Source organism: Leuciscus leuciscus, assembly GCF_965113295.1.
Source record: "Leuciscus leuciscus genome assembly, chromosome: 9".
Taxonomy (NCBI): Eukaryota; Metazoa; Chordata; class Actinopteri; order Cypriniformes; family Leuciscidae; genus Leuciscus; species Leuciscus leuciscus.
In genome coordinates, this window is record NC_138733.1 from 28,717,453 (window position 1) to 28,740,793 (window position 23,341).

A 23,341-nucleotide genomic window follows, 5' to 3' on the forward strand; every position below is an offset into this window, starting at 1 on the left:
GTTGCAAACAGGATGTGATAGATTGAAGCCCATCAGTGAATTTGTTTACTGCTATGAAGTCTTAAGGATGCTTCAGTTTTACAATGTGTGATATCAATTTAATTAACAGCAGGGTCCACTAGGTGGCAGCACTCACAATTATGGTGTTGCTTTCAAGAACAAGTCAAAGAAGATAATGGAATATGGCGTGCTTATTATACATATTTTGCAATATCAAACAACAAACCACATTTTTTTTTCTTTTTTCCCCTTCTTCTTCTGCAGTGTCTCAAGCAGCCTACTTCTCCCAGCAGCCCCAGGACCAAGTAGTTGTTGCTGGCCAATCAGTAACCTTGCCCTGTGTGATTGTGGGATATCGGGGCATGGTGCAGTGGACCAAAGATGGCCTGGCATTAGGTGGTGAACGAGACCTACCTGGTAAGAGTTGTTCAAAAGCTAAACGAACAGTGAGGTTAAAAGTCATTCCATTTAACAGTGCTTTTCATCGAGTCACTTTTAAAAATTGAGTTGAAAGGAAAGGAAAAAAATAAAGTCAACGTAATTAATTTTCAAGGTGTTTCTAAATGGTGCACTGGTTTGTAATTAGCTAGAAACCCAGTTTCCTATATGTCAACCAAATTTAGAGCAAGTAGCAAGGCAGAAATGATGCTGTTCCCCCAGGAGGTACACAATGCTTATTGAAGTCCATTTACCAAGGCTTAGTGTCCTCTTATCTTCATCTTTTTCAAAGGGCAGTATCCCTCCTCTGCAGTGAATGTGTGTTTGAGTAATGTCACAGCCTTACTTCCTAGGCTCTATTGAGTGAAGAAACGGGAAGGCAAACAAACACTGCGGCTAATGCAAACTAGCGTTTAATTTGTCTAATCATTTCAGCCGTCTGCTCGGGCTGAGGTGGAGAATCAATCACCGCTCATGTCACGCACTGACATTTAAAATGATTTCCCCAGCAGCTTTGAAATTAGCAACCTGGACAGTTAAGGCTATCTCTGTGTGCTATGCTGGCTGCATGAGCGAGGCATCTCACATGTTGCCGCTGACCAAGTGACACAAAGATGCTAATGCATATAGAACTGGATCTCAAAACTAGCCCTACCTGTGATGGCAATATGTGTGTGCATATCTCTAACAGTGCTGTTTGTGTTGACCAGGTTGGGTACGTTACTCTCTGGTGGGAGACCCGCTATCAGGTGAGCACAGCTTGGTGATCGATTCAGCTGAGCTAGGCGATGATGCAGTCTACGAGTGTCAGGCCACGCAGGCTGGGCTGCGATCACACAGAGCCAAACTGACGGTGCTGGGTAAGAACTGTGTGTGTGTGTGAGATATGAGTGAGTGTGATTGAGAGTGAGAAGAAACCACTGCAATATAACTCTTCTGCAACTGATTAAAAGCGGGGGGAATAGAGCATTCCTCATAGTCCCCAATTTCATTAACAGTATTTAAAATACTGCCTCAAATTCGTAACACTGCAAATTTCTCTGCTCCGCATAAACACTTCAGAGATCCCACCCCCATGCAATCGTAAGTCATTCCTTCATTTTTTATTCACAATTTTAAATCACGCCACAGCAGGACTCTTTTTTTTTTTATCAAACCAAGTCAACATAAACCCTGAAAAAATGTCCCACCCCCTCCTCACTGTTTCTTAACCCCTCTCTCGGTAGCCTTCTGACACTTAACACAGTGAAGGGCCAAGGAAATGTGATTGCAGCAGTCACAAATGACTTGCGTGAATGGTTAAAAGTCAAAGTCTGCACAGTTAGCACATTCTACAGTGACTCACAGAATTCATCAACCACAGGGCTGCTTTTACATTAACGCAATATGATTGATCTACATACTCTCCGGCATTTAGCGACAGGGGTAGAGGGGGGAGACTGAGGGAGTGTGTGTGTGGGGTGGGTGGGGGGGTCACTGGGGATTTCAGCTCAGTGCTGCGTTGCTGACACCTGGTGGCCCAACTTGGACAAACCTGCGTTGTATAGTATCTGAAAAACACAGATCTCCCCCCACAGCATAAGTATATCATGGGCTAAAAATATGGGACGTTAAAGAATTAGTGCTATGAGAATGATAAAGCCCAAGTTTGTTACTGCAAAATAACAAGAATTCTGTCTCTAATTGAACAGAGTTGGCACACCCACACAGACTCACCAAAGAAAAGTAGGGCTACAACAATAGCCTTTGTGCACACTGCCGATGTTTGGCGTGCTGTTTGAATTCCCAGACTAGAGTGTAGCGAATATGCCAGCTCCTGCATGAAGGGAAAGAGGTGTGTGTGTACGTATATGTGAGCGATCATGTGTGTACGTGCATGTAGGGGCATGTGGGGAAATCAATGCAGCCGGATGAGACCAAAGCAATCCAACAGAGTCAAAAAAGTCAACGGCAGGAGTGCAGTCGAGGGAATCCGCATGGAAATTAGAATCACCTCGCACACGGATTCCATTAGCGCCTGGGCAAGACCAGCGAAAAGACCTCTGACAATTCTGATACAAAAACAGAAATTGGTTCAGAGAAAAGGAGCAGGACAGACGGAAGAGTGTACCACAGAAAGATTCTTTTTTTGCACGCGTTTCTGTGCGTACTGCGAGATGGACACCTTCATCAAAGGTGACAGACACTATTTGCCTAAGGCTTGCACACAGGCATGCAAACAAATGAACAAATCAGTAATTCAGATGAAACGGGCCTGCGGCAGAGTGCCTGTAAATAGACTCATAATAGCAAATCTCAGCCATGTTAAAAGGGCATGAGTACTGTCTTAACCTTTTTCAGGGAGAGCCTATCTCTCTCAATCTCTCTGTCCATTTACCAGCCTGTTCTGTATAGGTCAAACCAGCTAAATTAAATGCTTCTGCACTGCAGTCAGGAAGAGGTTAGGGTATGGATTTATGCATGTTTAAAAATACACTACATTTTGAACAATCTTTGATAGAGTTGAATTGAACTGAATAGTCTACTGGTCTTTAGGACACTTAAAAGTGAATTTAACATTGTTATGTTGATTAACCATGTTGGTTGCCAGCAAAATATGAATTTCAAAAACATTCCAGCCCTAGTGTATATGAATTTCCATATAGGACATATACCCACATGTGATGGCTTTAAATGGCAGGTGAAAGCAAGTATAATATGCCCTTCATGTTTTTTCTCCCAAATAAATTATTATAATTTTTTTTTCAGTGCCACCTTCAGATCCTGTAGTAGAAGGAGGGCCAGTTGTTCGACTGAAAGCTCACACCCCTCATAACCTGACATGCCGGGCATCTGGAGCCAAACCTGCCGCAGAAATAACATGGTACCGAGATGGAGAGATAATGCACGATGCCATCTACTCAAAGGTGAGGCTGTGGACACATCAGTCTTTACTGACAGGCATGACAGTCACTATGGCTGATTACAACTTAGGATATCTGTCCTGCCTCTTACCTGTCCTTCACATTAATTCTATCTCACAGTGCACAAGCAAAGTTGCGAAAACTCTCGAATTCAATCTCTGTATGTCTCATCCTCATCACCCCACCGCAAGCTGCCTCCTTTTGTGCCTCTATTTTCTCTCACTCTCGCTGTTGCTCTAATACTCGAGCATAACTGGAGCATGTCAAAGCTCAGACAGGCATAAGCGTTTGATACAGTTTCCGCTGAGAGAGAAAGAGCAAAGGAGGGAGAGAGGGAAAGAGAGAGAGAGAGAGAGAGAGAGAGAGAGAGGGAGAAAGGAAGAGGGTGGGAGAGGAGGGGAAATCAGCCACAACAATGCCGAAACACAATGGGAAGTGCGGTGGAGCATGAACCGGGTGCAACTGCGAAAGTGTCACATTTGTCATGCTCTCTGACCACGCTAAATGACACTAAATGACACGTTTAAAGGGGGAAAAGTGAGCAGTGAATCGAGGGAAGAGGAGGAAAGCAAGAGAGAAAGAAGGACAGATGAAACTCTGAAAGTAGATGAGGGAAAAATGAACACGGGAGAAGCTTGTTTAAGAGTGAGGTAGAAAACTCAAAGCCATTTTGATTTAAGCTGGAGAAAAAAAATGAAATGGAAAGCCACATGAAGACACAAAGAACAAAGTGAAGGAATGTGAAAAAGGTAGACAGAGTAGTTGGAGAGAGCAGATGAGCAATAATAAAAGGACAGTGAGTGGAAGGCTGATGACAGGCGGCATCGTGACTCGATCTAGCGTGAAAATGCATTCAGCGTGTCGGAGGTTAAGCGTGTGACCTGCCATCGATTCGCCCCAGGCTCTCCAGGGAGCTGTCTTCCCATAATGCTCCTGCCCCAGTACAGCACTGTGTCTTTCCCCCCTCCAAACGTCCCAAATCTAAAACTCCGCCTCATCCTCCATTAAGGCTGTCTTCTAGTTCCATCGGGCTGCAATTCACCTAGACTGTACACCTCTCCCTACTTAGGTGTATTGATTTAATGTATTGATTCACACAATAAATAGATTCCGAAGATGATGTGCAGCAGGAAGAGCTGATAGACAGATCTTTGGGAAAATTAGCTAACGGCAGAATGGTCCCGGCAGCGTTGTAAAATACAAACGCACACCTGCCTCGCTAAACTGATGGCAGCTTTAATTCTCTGCAATGCTCAACCTACAGTGCTGGCACAGACTTGAGCTCAAATGGGATTACTGGCATCATGGGAATTCCTTATTAAATTAGGACTTGCATCAGGAAATATAGGACAATTAGATTAGGATTATCATGTCTGTGTGATTTTAACAGTGATAACAAGATGAGAGAAACAGCTGTGTTTTGTATCTGAAGTACACCGACCATTAGGGCGAAATAACATTTCAGTAGCCATGCTGTCTGTCAAATGCCTCTTCTTATTTCTATTCAAAGGCTGTCGCACGTAATAGAAATTACAGTTAGTTTTGTTAAGAGCTGGCCATGACATTTTTTTCAGAACATTTCATTGATGCCTTCTATTTTCAGAGAGCTACAGCAATTTGTTCCACCAGTACTGATACGGTCTCAGTTTTTTAACTGTTTTCACACTGTATTACTGTCTTTTCAGACTTTGATGGAGGATGGAAAGAGAGAAACAGCGGTTAGCTTGCTACCCATGGTGCCTGAGGACAGCGATTCTGGACGTACCTACACCTGCAGGGTCCTAAACCCAGCCGCCCCTGCAGGTCGCCAAACTTCGGTTACCATCAATGTTCAGCGTGAGTATTATTTATATATTCTTTTTTTTTTTAAATAGTCTTTTAATTTTGCAGGTTGAGGCCACATGTTTTTTTATTTGTATACTGAATACTTGAAAACAACAATGGCTCCTTAGTGTTCTAAAGTGAAAAAGTTTAGCATGTAAAACATGTTTTGTCACGTTAAAAATATAATGGAGAGCAATATTTCAGAATAAGATTAGTGATTCTAAATGTGTGAATTGGTTTGAATATGTTTGCAAGGAACTGTGCAATTGTCTCTAGATTAGCAGGTTTTTTTTATGGTAAAAAAATATGTGTAATTGGACGGGGAAATGGATTTTAAAAAAGGATTGTGACTTAGATTTACACACCTGGAGCTTGGCAGTAAAGTCATTGGGAAGGATTTGTAAAGCCTCTATTGCTGCAGTGAATCTAATCCTGCGTGTTTCCTTCCAGATCCTCCGTCTGTGACTCTGTCTGTTCAGCCTCAGACGGTGATGGAGGGAGCAAAAGTGTTGTTCATCTGCTCTGCCTCTGCCAACCCTGAGATCACAGGTTACAGGTAAGCACATTTAATATCACAACAGACTCACTGCATAATACCAGATTATCCACTCCATCAGATTTGGGTTTGAGGGTAAACCCCAAATTGGATATAAATTACAGATCAAATGCTTTGTGCACAGTTGCTTCAATGTTTGGTGTTAATAATAGTTTTCATTGTAAAGGTAGCAACATCACTAAGAAGATTAATGGTTAATCTTATAAATGAATACATTTTCATCATCATGTTTCAAACAGATGGTCCAAAGGTGGGATTCCTATCTCAGAGGCCAATGGCGACAGCCTCGAGGTGACCGTAGATCACTCTTACTTCACAGACCCAGTTTCCTGCGAGGTGTCCAACTCAGTAGGAAGTACTAATGTCAGCACCTTGGTGGATGTACAATGTAAGTTCTTTTCTACCAAAGAAAAAAAGAGCTCTATTGGTCAGCCTGCCTGTGTAATGACATTTAAATCTCTATTTCTGTCTTTTTTCCCTCAAATTACAGAAAAAAGAAAGAAAGAAGTATTTTAGAGATGTAGAGTTTGTTGTATTAAAAGTGCTAGATAAACTACCCAACTTTTTTGGGGGGGGGGCCATATATTTTGGTCTTCATGTGGATGTTTTAAACATGAAGTATCTGTTAAATAAGATATATTTTCATTCAGCTGTCTAACAGCAGTGTTAGGTATAATCAACCTCATTATACATTTTCATATACAAGAGGTAAACAATACACAGTCATATATTTTCCTTCAAAAATATAGAAACATGCGTACCTCCCACAATCTCTTCTTGAAATGACCTTTATTTCCTACTTGTATTCTAGCATATTTCTCTTAATAAGACTGAAGATGAGAACAGTGTAATGGGCTTCATTCTTGTTTTGTGCACACAAAAACACACTGTAATGAAATGTAAAAGAACACAATATGAATCCACATCTTTCATTTGCAGTTGGTCCCAGGTTGCTGACAGAACCAAAACCCCAGACAGTGGACATAGGGATGGATGCTGCTTTCACGTGTTCGTGGACGGGCAACCCTCCCCTCACTCTGGCCTGGACCAAACAAGGATCCAGTGTGGTATGGTGACCTCTTCTCTTCTTCTTTCTAAATATGGCATACCATCTGTTCAACAACTGCCACAGCAATCCTGTTTGAATCATTCTACAAGTTTTAGATTTAATTTGATTTCTATTAGGATATGGAATGATTGGGTTGTAATGATTCAGAACACCTTTTGTTTTGTTTGACAATCCTTTGTGTCTCCAGCCCAGTTTTTGTTTGATCCAGTACACATATTCCATCTCCATTTAGAACGTTATTAACTCAAAAAAGGTTCATTACATTAACAAATATATTAATGTTCAAGTCATATCTAATTGTTTATGGCACCAGAATCAACACCAGATTTCACCCACCTCCAAAATCCCAATTTAACCCCTGTCTGTACAGAAAATAGCAAATGATTTTCTGCTCATGGCTGGATGGTTAATGGATGGCATTTCTGTTTACGGTGCATTTACAAGAATATGGCAAATGGATAAAATGATTGCTAGCCTAAAATGAAAGTTTAGCTCCAGAAGGGGTGTGAAATGCATCAGCCTATTCGGCTCTAAGTGTTTCTCTGCTGCTGCTTAATCAGATTTCATAAAGAGCCTGAGAAAGCAAACAAAAAGCGAGAGAGGAAGGAAAGAGAGAGTGGGAGGCTAAGGCTGAAAAGCCAGAAGGTTCTGATGAGGCAATCAGTTAATTTTGCCATGACTACATCCCTCCACCCTGCCCTTCCTGAGTATGGGCCGATCTGATCCACAAGTAGAGCGTTTACTTCATCGCCACAAGATATGGATTAATTGGCTAATTCGATGAGTGCCGGCGAATGAAAAATCGAGGCGAGTGCTAAACGGATTAATCACAGTTTGGCGGCGTCGAGAGGGGAAGGGGGGGAGGGGGAAGAGGGTGCTCTAATGATCAATGGCTTCTAACAAGTGACCACAGTGTGTGCACTAGAGGCGAAGGAGCACAAGTATCTGCTCACACTCCGGAAATTTTTGCACTGCCATTGTCGTAGGTTTAATTAGAGCAGTGGGTTGACTCAGAGGACCCAGGCTGGAGCGCTTTAGACAGTAATTAAGATTGCTGCAGACGAAATTACAGGCGGAGTCAATGCTTTCCCGTTGGTATTGGTGGCATTGGTCTTTCTCTTGTGTGAGCCACAAACTACAAAATGGATGACTGGTGCTAATGTGGCCATCTCTGAGGGCCATGGCTTGATCTGTCTGGAACAAAAAAATCATGCTGTGTGTCTACACAATCTTCCCTATCATCCTGGGGAAATATTGAAATGCTGTAATGATTTTCATTCCACAACTTGCTAGAAAGATAAGACTTTAACAGGAAGTGAAAAACATCAATATTACAAACACATATAGACAGGCACTGTCATACAGATATTTGATAGAAAGTGTATAGTTATATTTGGTGTGTGGTAATCTGTTGGTATAAATTATTGACATGTGGTTTGTGGCAAGCTCTTACCTGATGTTTATATCTGTGGTCACTTGATGATAAATGTCTTGATATAGCAACATATCTGAACACAGGCTATTCTTGTTCATTTTATTTAATAGGTGCTCAGCAATAGTAACACCCTGCAGCTGAAGGCAGTCACCCAAGAAGATTCTGGGACGTACACCTGCAAAGCCATCGTGCCACGTATTGGTGTGGCCGAGAGAGATGTAACTCTAACTGTCAATGGTAACCAAATGCTGTCTTTTTATTTCATTTGTTTTTTCTCTCTTGTACTTTCCAGATTTTATCCATGATATGCTCTGTTCCAAAACCATGAGTTGGATTCTTTTACTAGGGTTTGGAACAAAAGCTGTAATTTTTTACTATTAATCAGTGAATTGCTTCCTTAATTTATGAGCTTTATATTTATGTGCATGACTCATGCAGTTAGTCTTGAGTGCACAAGGACCATCAGCTCTGTGTCTTCTTTGCTTTCATTAGCACCCTTAGTAAGTACGATTTCTCTTCATCTCTGTTTCTCTATCTCACACAAACACTACAGGCCCTCCCATCATCACGGTTGAGGCCACGCAGCAGGCCGTCAAGCATTCCAAGGGCAAACTGGAGTGTCTGGTGGGCAGCAGCCCTCCTCCTGACAAGATCGTAAGTATACTTCCTCCTATTTCTGTATGTGTGTGTTTGCTAGCTATCTGATGCTTAGTCTAGCCTTATTCCTGACAAGTTTGTTTGTGAGCCTCTCCCTTGAGCAGGTGCTTTCTGTGTGTACACATCACACGCTCAAGCTCCCTTCCCCGCTCCTTCCACCAATATCTTCTCTTTCCTTGCTCCTGTTTCTCTTTCCCTGTCTTTCCATATCTGACACCCACACAAATATACACTTGCGCAGCTACACAGCCCCGTTCCCCTATTAGAGAGCGCTCGATGAGAGGGCTGATCCTGTATCTCACCTCTTCCACCCTCAAGCGTGCAGAGGCGAACTGCACTAATGCCAGGGTCTGCAGAGAAGACCTCCAGCCCTCTAGGCTCCTCTTCAACGACGAGCAATTAGTGCATAGCACTGCTGACCTCCCATGACCTCATAGTACGTGGGAAGGCATTTCAGTGGATAATTAGGGTCTAAGTTGGAGAGGCAGCGAGAAGAAGGGGGAAGCATAGAGATACACAGAGACAGATGGAAGCAAGAGTAACTAAAAGCAATGATGCAAAGAAGGAATCGGAGAGGAAGAAAAAAATCTAGTCCTGGAAACAGTGACAGGTGGGGATTCAGGGTGTTATTGCCTGTTATTCCTTCACCTCAGGCCAGTCAAGGGAGGACTTCTCTGAGATGCTATTTCACCTCTTTGCCAGAAAGGTGAAGTGAAGAAACAATGGCTTGTTCTCTCTCTCTGAGTAGCTTTGAGATTTCAGACTGACCTTCTGCTAGACAGGAGCTACTTGTCTTCCCTGCACGCTTTTTCACAAAGCTCTTTTTCGCAAACCGAGGCACAACACTGTTGGTAAACCAACTCGACATGACAGCGAGCACAAGATTCTAATCTCTGACACTGAGTTTAAGACACTGAATGTCTAGTACTGGGTTGACAATTGTTTATATCCATGTCCTTAATTCTTTTAATGCTCAAAATGCCACTTTTGTTGCTGTGCTGGTTGGACTAGGGTTAAATTTATAATGATGTTTTAAGTCAACCTGGTATCAAAATGGACCCCATTCACTTAATACTAGGAATGTCCCGATCAGGTTTTCTCAGATCAGGTGCCCCTGATCCGATCCGAATATCTGCTGATTTAGAGTTCCGATCTGATACTTGTATTTTCTTAGTGCTTGGAGCAAATTTTAAGTACATTAGATGTATTAAAATCAATTCAATGTATACAGGGATGTGCAGAGAGTTTCTCAGGACTCAAATGTAAATTGTAAAAAAACTCAATTATCAAAATCAACTGAATGATTCCAATATAACTACTACTACTACTACTACAGTAATTATATATATATATAGGCCAATACACACACACACACACACACAGACCTATAATTCTAATAATAAGATGCTCTCTCTCTCTCTCTCTCTCTCTCCAGTTGGAAAACCCACTTGAAAATGCATATCGCCACCTACTGTACAACACCGCATTGACATCTGTTTTAAAATAAAGGATCGGGCTTAGGATAGCCGATCAGTTAAAAAAATTCTTAATCAGCCCTGATCGCGATCCTTGAGATCAGCACGGGACATCCTTACTTAATACATGTTCCTGGTCATATTGTAAATGATTCAATAGTGCGTTTTATAAATAAAAATTACGAACTTTCTGCTTGACATCAAGAATCCCTCTTACCTTTTCATGATCAAATCAATAAAATCAGTTGTAACTGTTGTAATCGGTTGTAAACATTTCATGCTTGCTTAAAGGGTTAGTTCACCCAAAAATGAAAATTCTGTCAGTAATTACTCACCCTCATGTTGTTCCAACCCCGTAAGACTTTGTTCATCTTCGGAACACAAATTAAGATTTTTTTGATTAAATCTGAGAGCTGGATCACTCCTCCATAGCCCTCTATGGGATCGAAACTTGCCGGCCCAGAAAGTTAGAAAAGACAATGTTTAAAATAGTCCAAGTGACTACATTGGCTCAACCATAAGTTTATCAAGCGCAATAATACTTTTTGTGCGCAAAAAAATTTAAATAACGATTTTATTCAGCTATTCATTTTCCTCTGTGTGGGCCTCTGACGTGAGTTCACGTAATGTAACAGCGCAGCGCTTCTGTGTGCTACTTTTTGCGCACAAAAGTGTCTTTGCTCAATTTTTGGGTGAACTAACCCTTTAAAATGTGAGAAAAAGATTGTCTCTGTGCCTTACACCTTGTTGTCTCTTCCTCCTCAGGTGTGGACATTTGGTGACATGATCTTGTCATCTGGCTCTTCTGGTCGTTTCTCCGTGCAGACAGTAAACAGTGACCAAGGGGTCCTCTCCTCGCTAATCCTCTCAGAGACCCTGGCCCAAGATTTCCAGCTTCGATACAACTGCACTGCTTGGAACCGCTTCGGTACAGGCACAGCACTGGTCACTCTTGAAGAGCAAGGTATGGGTCCTCGTGCCAAATTATCCTGTGTAAAACATCCTTTCATCAAGCAATATAGTACCAGTCAAAAGTTTAGACACACCTAATTCCTTACTATTACTTTGTTCCACCTTCTAGAATGGTAGTGGTCATTAAATTATGAAATGACATGAAATTAAGAATGGAAATGATGTAATGATCAAACAAATGAATTATTTATGTTAAATAAATCAAAACTATTTTATATTTTAGCTTCTTTGAAGTGTACAATCCATGCTTTTACATCTCTGAGCTGAGATGCTTTTAAAAAAACATTGAATTGAAATTAGTATTGATTGTTTTTTTGTTAAGAAAGTTTTACATAGGCACACTTTATATTTGTCTAAAAAGTAATTTTATGCATTCAAGCTTCTTCGTTTATGCATTTTAGCTTCAAAAAGTTCTGAAGACTGTGAGAATCCTAAATTCAGTCAAGTGTGTCCATACTTTTGACTGGTAGTGCAGATCAGCGAGGAAATGTTTGGGGGAATTTTCTGAGAAATGTTGGGTTGAGAAAGTCAAAATGGAGGGGTGAGAAGCAAACAACAGAAAGTAAAGTGAGAAAAGTGGCATGGGGTTTTAGATTTGGGTATGGGCCAAGCTCTGTTTGGCACCGTTGCTTTAATAATTGAAGGACGGTTGATTTTAAAACACTGACAGTAAGTTGTAGGGTTTGTCCACCTTAGAGTTTGTGCCTTTTATTTAAGATTAGTCATGACAAGCTGTAATCCAGTTTGAGTCAGCTCTATGCAGGGAATGCATCTCAAAACACCCTGAAACCCTGTGCTAATCTTAATTATACACCACCAAATCAATATCATTTAATCAGGAGATGGTCGACTTAATGAATACATTCGTTCCATAACAAAGATATAGATTTTGAGCCTGAATGAATTAAATCAAGACCTAATGTACGACATGGGTATGTGACGCTTCACTGGCTGTTACATTTTGTATGCACAGTGCACCATCTTAAATTTGCTTAAATAAGACTAAGAGCGTGGTAGACGGCTTGAGCCTTTGTACTGGGAGACACCAAAAATAAGGTCTTCGCCAGCAATTTGCATCAAGGCAGCAGAGCCAAGTCTCTGGAGAGGCAGACAGTGCTATCTCCTGGAATCTCTAATTAGATTACTGTCGGCTGCCTCGCTGCATGTCAGGTCTGGTTACCCCTCTTCCACCAGAGATTAGAGACAATAGCTGGGTCCTGTGATGCCACTGCGGATCACACTAGATGAATTTCTATATGTTGCGCTTGAGTTTGGACGTGGCTTGGAAAAAGAGTTCCTGGTAGAACGCATTTGTCAAGCAGACAGCCTTCCTTTAATCACCTGGAGAACTGGCATACCTTTTGATAATATGAAATTTAAATCATCTCACAAATAACTGTCAAGAACATGTCTGAATCATACTTTAGCCCCAAAGTTTAAAGCAAAAAAAGAAAAGAAAATGAACCCTATTAGGATCTATAAAATTTATGGTGACATTTTTTTCAACCTCTAAATATGATTATGGCAGGACAAAAAGTGTAGAAGGACAAACTAAGCTATGTGACCAATATAATCGAAACATAAAATCATTAAACCCACTTGTTTTGTAACTGACCTTGTAATGCTGTGAAATGCATGTGCAGCCTGAATTTGGGTTGTCTTCAATCTCTGCAATTTGAGAGATAGTTGCTTAATAGAATACCTGTTTCCCTTATAGAGGCCCTCCCCTTGCTAATCATCATTGGAGCATCGGTGGGCGGAGGCTGCGTCTTCATCGTTTGTGTCATTACCCTGGTTTCCATCTGCTGCCGCCACACTGCTAAAGGTGAGGTCAAAGGTCAGATGTTATCTGAGAGTTCTTATTCCCTCCTCAAAAAACATGATACAGTAGAAATCAAACAAACTAACTAGACAGAGGTTAATTATGGGGCCACCTCTTTGCCTGGAGCAGTGTTGACCTTTTCACCTCTCTGGAAATCTTCCCACCGTTCACCTCATTAATCTCTATACACTGCGCTATTTCCTCACCCAGGCAAAAAGGGCACACGTCTGTCTAAGAGCGACATCCGCGTACAAATCGTACACAGTGACCACAACGCAGCAAGAGGAAATGACGATGAGGAGGATGTGAAGGAGCCTATGGTAAGCCCCTCTCAAAACAATGCAGAAATGGTCAGAATATTCTTATAGATAGGAATATGTTCCTTTCAAGTGCCATACTGCAGGAAAAACAAGAACAGGGTTCTCAGCCCATTTTAATTCTATAATATAGTTGCATATTTCCAAGGGAAATTGGATATGCAATAAGAAAACAAAATGTTAGGCTATATTTGTCTTGAAAACAATATGTCGAGAAAAATGAGAGGCCTTATAGTGACATCAGCCATTTATTATATTTTACTTATTAAAAATATCTACTGATAATTTGTTTACAATAAGACCAGGAGCTAGGGACACTATTAATTATGAGTGTATGACATTTAACATACCATAGACACTGAACCGTCTCTAACCCAAATTTCTGTTCTTTTCTCAGGCTCCCAACAGCAGTGAGTCTCCAGGAACCTCTCGCACAGAGCACAGCGACCTACTGGAGGAGGAGGAGGATGAGAGATCAGATATCAAGGTATTACATTTCACAAAGCATGAATCTGATGGTTAATCTGATAAAAGCAAAAGGTTGTTTCAAAGGATTGAGGAAACTATTGTACTTAATAACACTAACTTGCTGAAAACATATTTGTATTACACTACAAGTTTGGATAATGTTCAAGAAAGCCTACAGTTATTGGTGAATTACAAACTTCTAGCTAGCACCTAAATGTGTTTAATTCAGTACAATATTTGAAATCTTTCTGACAAGTTTTTTTCTTCCTAGGACCCCACCAATGGCTACTACAATGTGCGGGCTCACGAGGACCGCAACATCACGAGAACTGGCTTCTCCGAATATGTCCCTAATGCTCGCCCAGTCTACACTCCCTCTCAGCTTCCCTCGCCGAGCCCCTTATATGGCCAACAGTCCACTCAGCCTCGGATTTATGACTTCTCCCAGCGTTACGCCACAACCCCTGCCACACGCACCACCTATGAGCAACAGCAGTCACAACAACCACAACAACAACAGCAAACTCCCACCATCTACCCCCAGGAGCCAGTCTATGCAGGCTCTGCCTACCTGCCCGCCACCTACGGTCGCGCCTTTACAAGCTACGTCAAACCCGCCTCCTTCGAAAAGGTTGACGGATACGAGCATTCAGACCAGGCCAGCAAAGTATCTAGCTCCTCCCGTTTCTCATACGCATCCTCGCAGGTGTCGTCACAGCAGTCAGACTATGGGCGGCCCTCGCAGCAACGCATGCAGACTCATGTGTGAAGGCTCCCTAAAAGCCCTGCTGAGGGTCTGGCATGATCAGTGTCACAAGGACATTCTTCTGAATTGGTTTCAGGAGGGATTAAGCAAACTTTAAACTGAGATACTAAAGGCGGAAAAGCTTTATTGCTGTCTTGAAGTGAATGTTGGATCGATGAGAAACTTCTTTCAAAAGAACTACGACGTGCCACTTAAGCTTAGAAGTCACCTTCAAGCAAGTGATTTTCTTCGCCCAAATGCTGAACTTTAGGGGAAATGAACACTGTCCGTCAATTCGTTGCACTGTATTTCTGCAAAATTTCTCCAGCACTAACTCTTCTAGATCTTGGAGAGAGAACAGTGCTGTGGAGAAGTGCCCTCATGAACTAACCTTTGTAAATGGGGACAAGCCCATGACACTATGCTGAAACAATCAAAATTACATGAAATAAAAAGTAAAAAAAAAATAAATAAAAAATAAAAAATAAATGTGTTTGTTGGCATGCTGATGGAATTGTAAGCACATTTGTGTATCAATGACAACATGTCTTGCCTACACAAAGTGGCTCAAAGTTCAATCCACAAAGCAGGGGAGCAGAAGAAGGCAGAAGATGCGCTCACCCTGAGATATTTCTTCAGAAGCTCTATCTGCAATCTGCACTGCTGTTGGGCTCTCAAGAGAGTGTTTATGTAAAGTCTCAATGGACCAGTGCAGGAAACTGGAATCTGGAATGCTTTGGTTAAAAAATAAAAAACAATAATAAAAAAATTGACAAAATCCATAAAATGTATTTCTGTCTGTTTGATGGAACCAGGATTGGCCAATCCCCAAAGAAGCTAATTTAGAGGTGCAGTGTTTTTAAATTATGCTCTCAAGAATTTGTTGCAGAGTTCAGAGTAGAGCCCATTTCGGGACCATGATTTCTTAAGCCAAGCCATGTACGGCAAACCTAAATTACCACACGGTCTTGCAGCGTGCAGTAATACTCTTGTAATGTTCCTTATGTGACCACTGTATGTTATTAAATACAGAGTGTGCCAAGGTGACTGTTATGTCATGCTGACATTGCTGACACCGTCAGGTAGCACCAACATGTTTACATAGAAGAAGAAAAAAAAAAACAGAAAAAGAAATAGCAAGTAAAATGCAGTACTGTCCATATCCACTTAGAGCCACTTCAATGACTGTACAAATTGTTGGGAAATTCACTCCTGTCTGTTGCATGCAGATGATGTGTGTACGTGAACGTATTCAGCATTTCTTCTCATCTGTTTGTTCCTTGTGTGAGAAACCGCTTACTGCACCCTTTGTCAATTCGATCATGGAGACTTGCATTTGGAGGTTTCCATACTGCCATTTTCCTTTAAGCCTGAATGGTTGGCTCCATTTGGAAAGATAAAAAAAAGTCAAATTGAACTGTAAGATACGTGAAACAAAACATTGCTTGTCTTTATTTTTATATTTTATATAAGCCTTAATGTACAGCGTGTAAGCTGCTCTATTGTAAAGTACCTTTATATTCTAAAATGCATATATCTATATCTTTGAGTTGACTTTATTTGGTTCACAACGGTTTTTTACCCCATGTTACTTATCAGTTTTGGAGAGGTGAAAAGTGTTACACAACTAATTGACTTTTTCCTTCCGTTTCTTTTTTAATAATGTTCAAATGATTTTATTTGCTAAAAAATGAGCTATTGTTGCTTGTAACTTTGTACACATATTTATATTTAAATAAAACCATTTCAAATAATATCTGCTCTGACTGGAGTGAGTTTGGCACACATCGCTGGGTCTCGTCAAATGTCATGAGGGAATGAGGACAAACAATACCGGGGCTGCCGAGTTGATGAATACATAAATTAGCAGTGATGCCTATGTTGATTCTCTTATTCCCGCGGCGACAGCAGGGTTTTTAATAAAGACGGATGAGATTCCCAAGCCTCCCGCTGTCTGAGTATCAAACATAGCAGGCACAGGCCGTCTCCCCCAACGCAACGAAATATTGCGCTGACGGAGCGGGTGTTGTGTGACAACATTATCTTGTCATGTCACCCAGTCTCTCAGATTTCATCATGTCATGCTGAGCTTCACCGCAGGGAGTGTTGAAGACACAAACACGTACTCAGCATTAAACAAATGGCTAAACAAAACAAAAACGGATGGCTACTCTGGTAAATTCAGGGTCATGTTTCCATCAGCTGTCATCATCCCTTGCAAACTATCACTGCCAAAAATACACAATTAACCCAACAGAGTGCACAAGAGTGCATAGATACATACTGGAGAGAGGAGGCATTAACATTAAGTGGCATGGCATATTACGCACGTCACTATGCTTAGTGGCACATCCGGTTTTCATTGGCATGTGCCACTAAAACTTGTAAAGTGCCGATGGATTGCATCATGTGCCACTGACAATGATGGGGAACGTGTCACTGTATGTTGTGGTACCTCTAGTAGTGACAGACAGATGAGTTGAGCAGCTGTACTGGTGTAGTTGTGACATAAATTCCTAAATACATAGCCTAATAAAAAATAAAAAAAACGTTAAATGTATTTACAAATCGGTAATCCCCCCCCCCCCCCCCCCCCCCCCCTCCCCCCCCAACTTTTATACTGAACCTTTACTGTTGCACGATGCTGCATGCACACATATGCGACAGGTGTCAGTACAAGTGTAACGCTGGCTAGTGCAAGATAGACCAAAACTTACAACAGTTGTGGATGGTGTGTTATTTATCCACGGATGATGTGTTATTTGTTAGATGGTAGCACCAAAAAATATAATAAAAAAGAAATCAGCAATTTGTCAGTACAGCGCCTAGGGTCACAAAATTCGACACAACAGCGACCAATTTGTCTGCATGTTTTTTCAAGTGTAAAGTCCTTTTTTTTTTTTTTTGCCAGGTTTTAAACGGGCTAATAATACTTTAACTAGCTATCCAATAGTTATGCTGACTGTGAAATAATCATTTGATAGGCATACAATTTTATTGGACAGATAGAATAGTCATACAACAATATTTATAACATTGTATTTGAAAAATAAATTACGACTCTTCAAAATTTTATTCATTTTTCCACACAATTTAAACTCCCTAGGTAGCCTATTTCCAAATGATATTTTTCCCTGACTGCCATGAATAAGGAGTTAATTCGGCTAAACTAGTCCCCTAATCTCCTGACACACATGGGAAAAGAAATCAATATCTTGTTCTGAGGTAATGTTATGACCGGAGCGCCAAACCTGCTATCCTATGGAGGTGTATCGGCAACTTATTAACGTTGTAAGTACAAATTTACATATTTCGTGGTTTCTCTATTAAAAACAATGAAATTGATCAAAAACACCAAATAACTTCGCAAAAAAAAAAAAAAATTTTTAAATCTACTCACCGAACACGCAGCTCTGCTGGATGCCGACCTCAACTTTCAAGTTATTTGCATACATTTGAATATTTATGATGCAAGATGAAGCTCGCCATTAAAACGACGTGAACTATTGTCAGTCGTAGCATAGACTGTAAAAAATAGGTCTGTACATATCAGTAAGCTAACGGAAATACAGTATGGAAAAATTGGTTAAACTAATGCTTATAGCTGGATTTCATTCAGTCATTTTATTTACCAAAATTCTTTGTTTCAATCAAGTGATAGTGACCTTTGGCTGCCTAGATACCATATTACTGTGCAATATGCTAAGTGCAAGAGTTGTTATGACATCAATTGGAGATAATATAAAAGGTTGAGCACCAATCTAAAGCTCATACAAGGTCAAATCTGGCATGTAATTAGCTTAAGTTCAATACTCTGCCAACCATTTAAAACAACTGTTGCAGTGCAACACTTAATTAAACCTAGAGCTTTTTAATTGGTGCAAGGTCAAAACTAAGTACATTCACAACTGTAACAAAGTCACGCTTTGGGTTCTCAATTTTATCAACTGAAAAGAGAAGATGTGTTTCCTTCTCCATTAGGAGACCACTGATTTATGGGCAAATAATTGTTGAAGGCAATGCTGATATGATGTTGGTTATGCCAAGGCCAGCTAATTTAATATTGATAAAAACAGTTTTCGGTTGTTTTTTTATACTACATTTGCATTTTCAGGGGGAAATTAAATTACAAGGAAAATTAAGCAAAAATGTTGTATTCTGAAGAAGAAGAAAAAAAGATATGACAATGTAAAACCACCATGTATTTTATTTTCAAGAGAAAATAGTAAACTCTTGGGAAATTTGAATACATTAAAACATTTGCATAGTGTTTAAATAGAAAACACATTGAAACTAAACAGAAAAGTAATCTGCTAAATTTGCATTTAAAAAGCATGTTAAATATTTACAAATGTTAGTCAACCAGACACTTAAAGCCATATTGTCATTGTAGTTAATTTAAAAAGCTTTTTGAAATTTTCACAATTTTAAAACGAAAGCCCTTAACAGGTCAAATTGTACATCATGATGCTATATGCTAAACCCGAGTATATAATCCATTGCTTGACATCCCTCAAAATACAGCTTATATCTCTTGTACCTCCTGGAAAATTAAATCAATACACTACAAAGCCTGAAATTCTTAGGCCTACTTAAGCAAGTGGACTTTCCACGGGAAAGAAACTTGCCAAGTCTTTGAGGATCCGGCGTTATAGATTCCTCAATATGCTTAGGTCTCTTTGAAGCAGAGACCATCCTGCTAGGTTGTTTCAGCCAACTGCTTTGACATCGATTGGCTGGAACTTAAACATGCAGCAGAAGTTAGTGACCTATGTTGGCCTTGGTTGTATTGGCAAATGGATGACGGAAATATCCTATTTTTTACCTAATCCTCCATTTTAGAGCTTTGCCACTGAGGTCCTGAGATCACACAGATGTGAGGAAAGAAGGTCAGCCTGAGTGGGATGCTTACAGAAATTTCTAGATTGCAAAGAAGCTTTTGACCTTCACAAAAAAAAAAAAAAAAATTGTAGGAACTGAATCTCGCTCCAAAGTCTGAAACAAAAGAGTCATTGTTTCTGAGAAGAGGTCCAGTCCAGTCTTTGGAATAAAGGCACGTTTTGAGCATAAGAAAAAGTTAAAAGATTTGTATAAAACAGAACATAATTCAGAAAGATAACAACATGAATTCCACCAGGTCAGAAGTCTCATCATAGGACTGTTTGATCTCTAAGTGCCATTTATGAAGTTTCTGTTCAAGAAATCAGATTTGAACAAATGAAAGTTGGTAAATGAGTGTAACAGTGCATCACAGTGATACAACTATAATGTTCACAACTATAATGAGTATATATATATGCTCATTATAGTTGAATCTGCATGTATTTTATGAAGTTTTTTTATTTGGTTGACTAAAGATGATTGACTAAAGATGAACTCAACTTTAGATTGATACAGCTATTGAAAACCTCACTGATAAGCCAACCGAATGGTCACTGAATGAAAATGCTATTACGAAAACAACCAGGTGGTCTCACATACTGTACTAAATATTCACGGAGCTGAACATTTCTGTTCTTCTGCTTTGGTTGTCGTATGATTGCAGGTCCAGGCTCCACTATACGGATGTGATATGACGGATCCAGTCCCGTAGTTTGGTGACACGCGTGTAGACGCCAGGCTTGTTCCGCCGAGCACAGCCTTCTCCCCAGCTCACTATGCCTGCCTGGAACCATATGCCAACATCGGATTGACACACAAGAGGCCCGCCCGAGTCTCCCTACGGAAGCCAAAAGAAAGACACTTTAAAATATCATTCCACGTTTTCCAAAACTGTTTGAAAAAGACCAAAATGCATGGAGGACTTATGTAACAAAACATATTTGATCACCATATTCAAGAGTTGCCTGTTGATCTATTCAAGAGAATGTTCATTAATGAATGTTTATATTATTTTAATGTATTGTATATTTATTGTGGTTATTTATTTTAGTATTACTGGAGACTTTTTTATTGTGTATATCAATGCTTTGGCAATATTGTATATAAAACAATCATGCAAATAAATTGCTTGAAATTAAAAGTGGAGATGAAGTGATGATTATGTGTGTGAGAAAATAGAAAGAAAAAAGGAGGGTGTGTGAAGCAATTGCAAACATTTTAATTATTATTGTAATCACTTATCATTTATTATTTTGTACCTCTAATTTAAGCTGCTTATTTACTGTGTCATTTCATTCCATTACTATTATTCCTGAATGATTTGTTTTGTGTGTAATACAATTCGGCTCTTAATTACTTTGCCAATATTGCAATGTAAACAGACGTGGCAATAAAGCATATTTGAATTGGGAGGTGAGAGAGAGAGAGAGAGAGAGAGAGAGAGAGAGAGAGAGAGAGAGAGATGGAGAGAGAGAGAGAGATGGAGAGAGAGAGAGAGAGAGAGAGAGAGAGAGAGAGAGAGAGAGAGAGAGAGAGAGAGAGAGAGAGAGAGAGAGAGAGAGAGAGAGAGAGAGATGAGAGAGAGATAGAGAGAGATAGAGAGAGATAGAGAGAGAGAGAGAGAGAGAGAGAGAGAGAGAGAGAGAGAGAGAGAGAGAGAGAGAGAGAAATCTATGAGCTCCTATAGCTGGAGAGAAAGACAGAAAGGAGTCACAAGACCAGGACCGGAACCTGTGCGAGGAAAAGAAGATTACACCCAGAATAAGAGAGACGCACAGAGCGTTCAGAAGGGGAAAGCAAGATGAATAACAAGTGCGATAGAAGTAGAAATTATGGAAATCAGCTCATTTAAATATCAGGGAACAAGGTAGAATAATTAATCTTCTCCACTACGAGGGTGTACACACACTGCAGGAAGACAACAACATTAGCTGAACACTTTGATGGCATTATGCTCATGTCATATTTGTACTGTAGGTGTTTCTGAATGAATAGAACAGGATGAAAAAGGCTTGACAATGCATCTAAATGGCTATTAAACCACCTTGAATTCATTACCATTCAATAAATGTGTAATCTTTGTGCATGTTTTAGTTAGAAAGCTTTTTAGCTGCATTGAGGGTGTTATTATTGTAACTCTGTAAATGCTAATTTTAGAAAAATATTGGGATAATAGCCCTTAAGGTGCGGTCGCATTGACACATTTTCACAGTTGAATTAGTAATTTCAATAGTAATCCACACAATTTGGAATTAAGATTGAGGGTGAACAATTTTGCACGTAGATTTGGCATCGTTCAGTTCGCCACGTTGACCATCAGAAACTTTATACATCACTACACTATTAACGGTGGACCCTTTTCCCCAACAAAATTCCACCTAAATCCAATGTGACGCCACCTATAGACATTCTTTTTTTCCTAAAACATACCATCAAACATTTACAAATATTTTATTATTAATATAATGATTTGCATTATTTTATGTTACATTAGATTGACAACATTTAAAAATATATACTGTATATTTGACTAGATAGTCCACACTCAAGTCACTTATAATACTACTACAAGCGTAATACTACTAGTCTCTTGTGCTGATCAAGCCTGCATTTATTTGATCAAAAATATAGAACAAAAACTGTAATATTGTGAAATATTATTTACATTTAAAATAATGTTTTTCTATTTGAATATACTATAAAATATAATTTATTTCTGTGATGCAAAGTTGAAATTTCAGCATCATTACTCCAGTCTTCAGTGTCACATGATCTTTCAGAAATCATTCTAATATTCTGATCCATTATCAATGTTGGAAACGGTTGCTTAATATTTCTATAACTTGTGATACTTTTTTCAGGATTCTTTGATGAATAAAAAGTTTAAAAAAAGAACAGCATTTCTTTAAAATAGAAATCTTTTGAAACAATACACACTACTGTTCAAAAGTTAGTTATTATATATTTTTTTAAAGAAATAATACTTTTATTCAGCAAGGATGTGTTCAATTATACATTTTTAAATATCACTTTTTATCATTGTTAGAAAAGATTTCTATTTTGAATAAATGCTTTTCTTTATAAACTTTTTATTAATCAATGAATCCTGAAAAAAGTATCACAGGTTCCAAAAAAATATTAAGCAGCACAACTTTTTCCAACATTGATAACAACTGAGTATCAAATCAGATATTAGAATGATTTCTGAAGGATCATGTGACACTAAAGACTGGAGTAATGATGCTGAAAATGCAGCTTTGCATCACAGAAATAAATGCTATTTTAAAGTAGAAAACCATTATTTTAAATTGTAATAATATTTCACAAAATGATTTTTTTTCTTTCTGTATTTTTAAACAAATAAATGCAGGCCTGATGAGCATAAGAAACTTCTTTTAAAAACATAAAAAATAGTAATGTTTCTAAACTTTTGACCGGTACAGTACATATACTGTAAGTAACCCAGATCGAAATGAAAATATCAGATTCAGTGTGATTTCATAAAATAAAATAAAAACATGTGAATGTTTTTTTTACCTGACAAGCATCCACACCTCCGGTGAGGTAGCCGCTACACATCATTCTAGAGGTTACCTGACCTTCGGTCACCATGTTGCATACTGTATCATTAATCACCTTAACTTCTGCTTTCTGCAGGATTGCTGCAGCACTTCCTACAACACATACATAAATCATTAGTCCTTTGAGAACCATACCAATACCAAAAAGCATCTTTACTCACAGCCATAATTTGAAACATTTATTAGAATTAGTTATGC

At 39.5% G+C, this 23,341-nt stretch overlaps 2 protein-coding genes across 4 annotated transcripts in view; one reads left to right on the forward strand and one right to left on the reverse strand.

The window, feature by feature from the left end:
* kirrel3l (kirre like nephrin family adhesion molecule 3, like) overlaps positions 1-16,437 on the forward strand; it is a 41,633-nt gene extending 25,196 nt beyond the window's left edge. For both annotated transcript variants that reach the window (XM_082179118.1, XM_082179119.1), the window contains exons 2-15: positions 265-417; positions 1,149-1,298; positions 3,187-3,344; positions 5,027-5,177; positions 5,616-5,721; positions 5,961-6,109; positions 6,661-6,788; positions 8,336-8,462; positions 8,779-8,879; positions 11,123-11,321; positions 13,047-13,154; positions 13,362-13,471; positions 13,866-13,955; positions 14,208-16,437. In XM_082179118.1, coding sequence (XP_082035244.1) covers positions 265-417; positions 1,149-1,298; positions 3,187-3,344; positions 5,027-5,177; positions 5,616-5,721; positions 5,961-6,109; positions 6,661-6,788; positions 8,336-8,462; positions 8,779-8,879; positions 11,123-11,321; positions 13,047-13,154; positions 13,362-13,471; positions 13,866-13,955; positions 14,208-14,705 — 2,228 coding nt within the window. In that variant the 3' untranslated portion in view covers positions 14,706-16,437. The remainder of the gene's footprint in view (positions 1-264; positions 418-1,148; positions 1,299-3,186; positions 3,345-5,026; positions 5,178-5,615; positions 5,722-5,960; positions 6,110-6,660; positions 6,789-8,335; positions 8,463-8,778; positions 8,880-11,122; positions 11,322-13,046; positions 13,155-13,361; positions 13,472-13,865; positions 13,956-14,207) is intronic.
* A 3,602-nt stretch (positions 16,438-20,039) lies between these two features.
* The window catches only part of st14 (ST14 transmembrane serine protease matriptase), a 37,795-nt gene continuing 34,493 nt past the window's right edge, over positions 20,040-23,341 (reverse strand). For both annotated transcript variants that reach the window (XM_082179117.1, XM_082179116.1), the window contains exons 18-19: positions 23,100-23,236; positions 20,040-20,400 (exon numbers count right to left, since the gene is read on the reverse strand). In XM_082179117.1, coding sequence (XP_082035243.1) covers positions 20,239-20,400; positions 23,100-23,236 — 299 coding nt within the window. In that variant the 3' untranslated portion in view covers positions 20,040-20,238. The remainder of the gene's footprint in view (positions 20,401-23,099; positions 23,237-23,341) is intronic.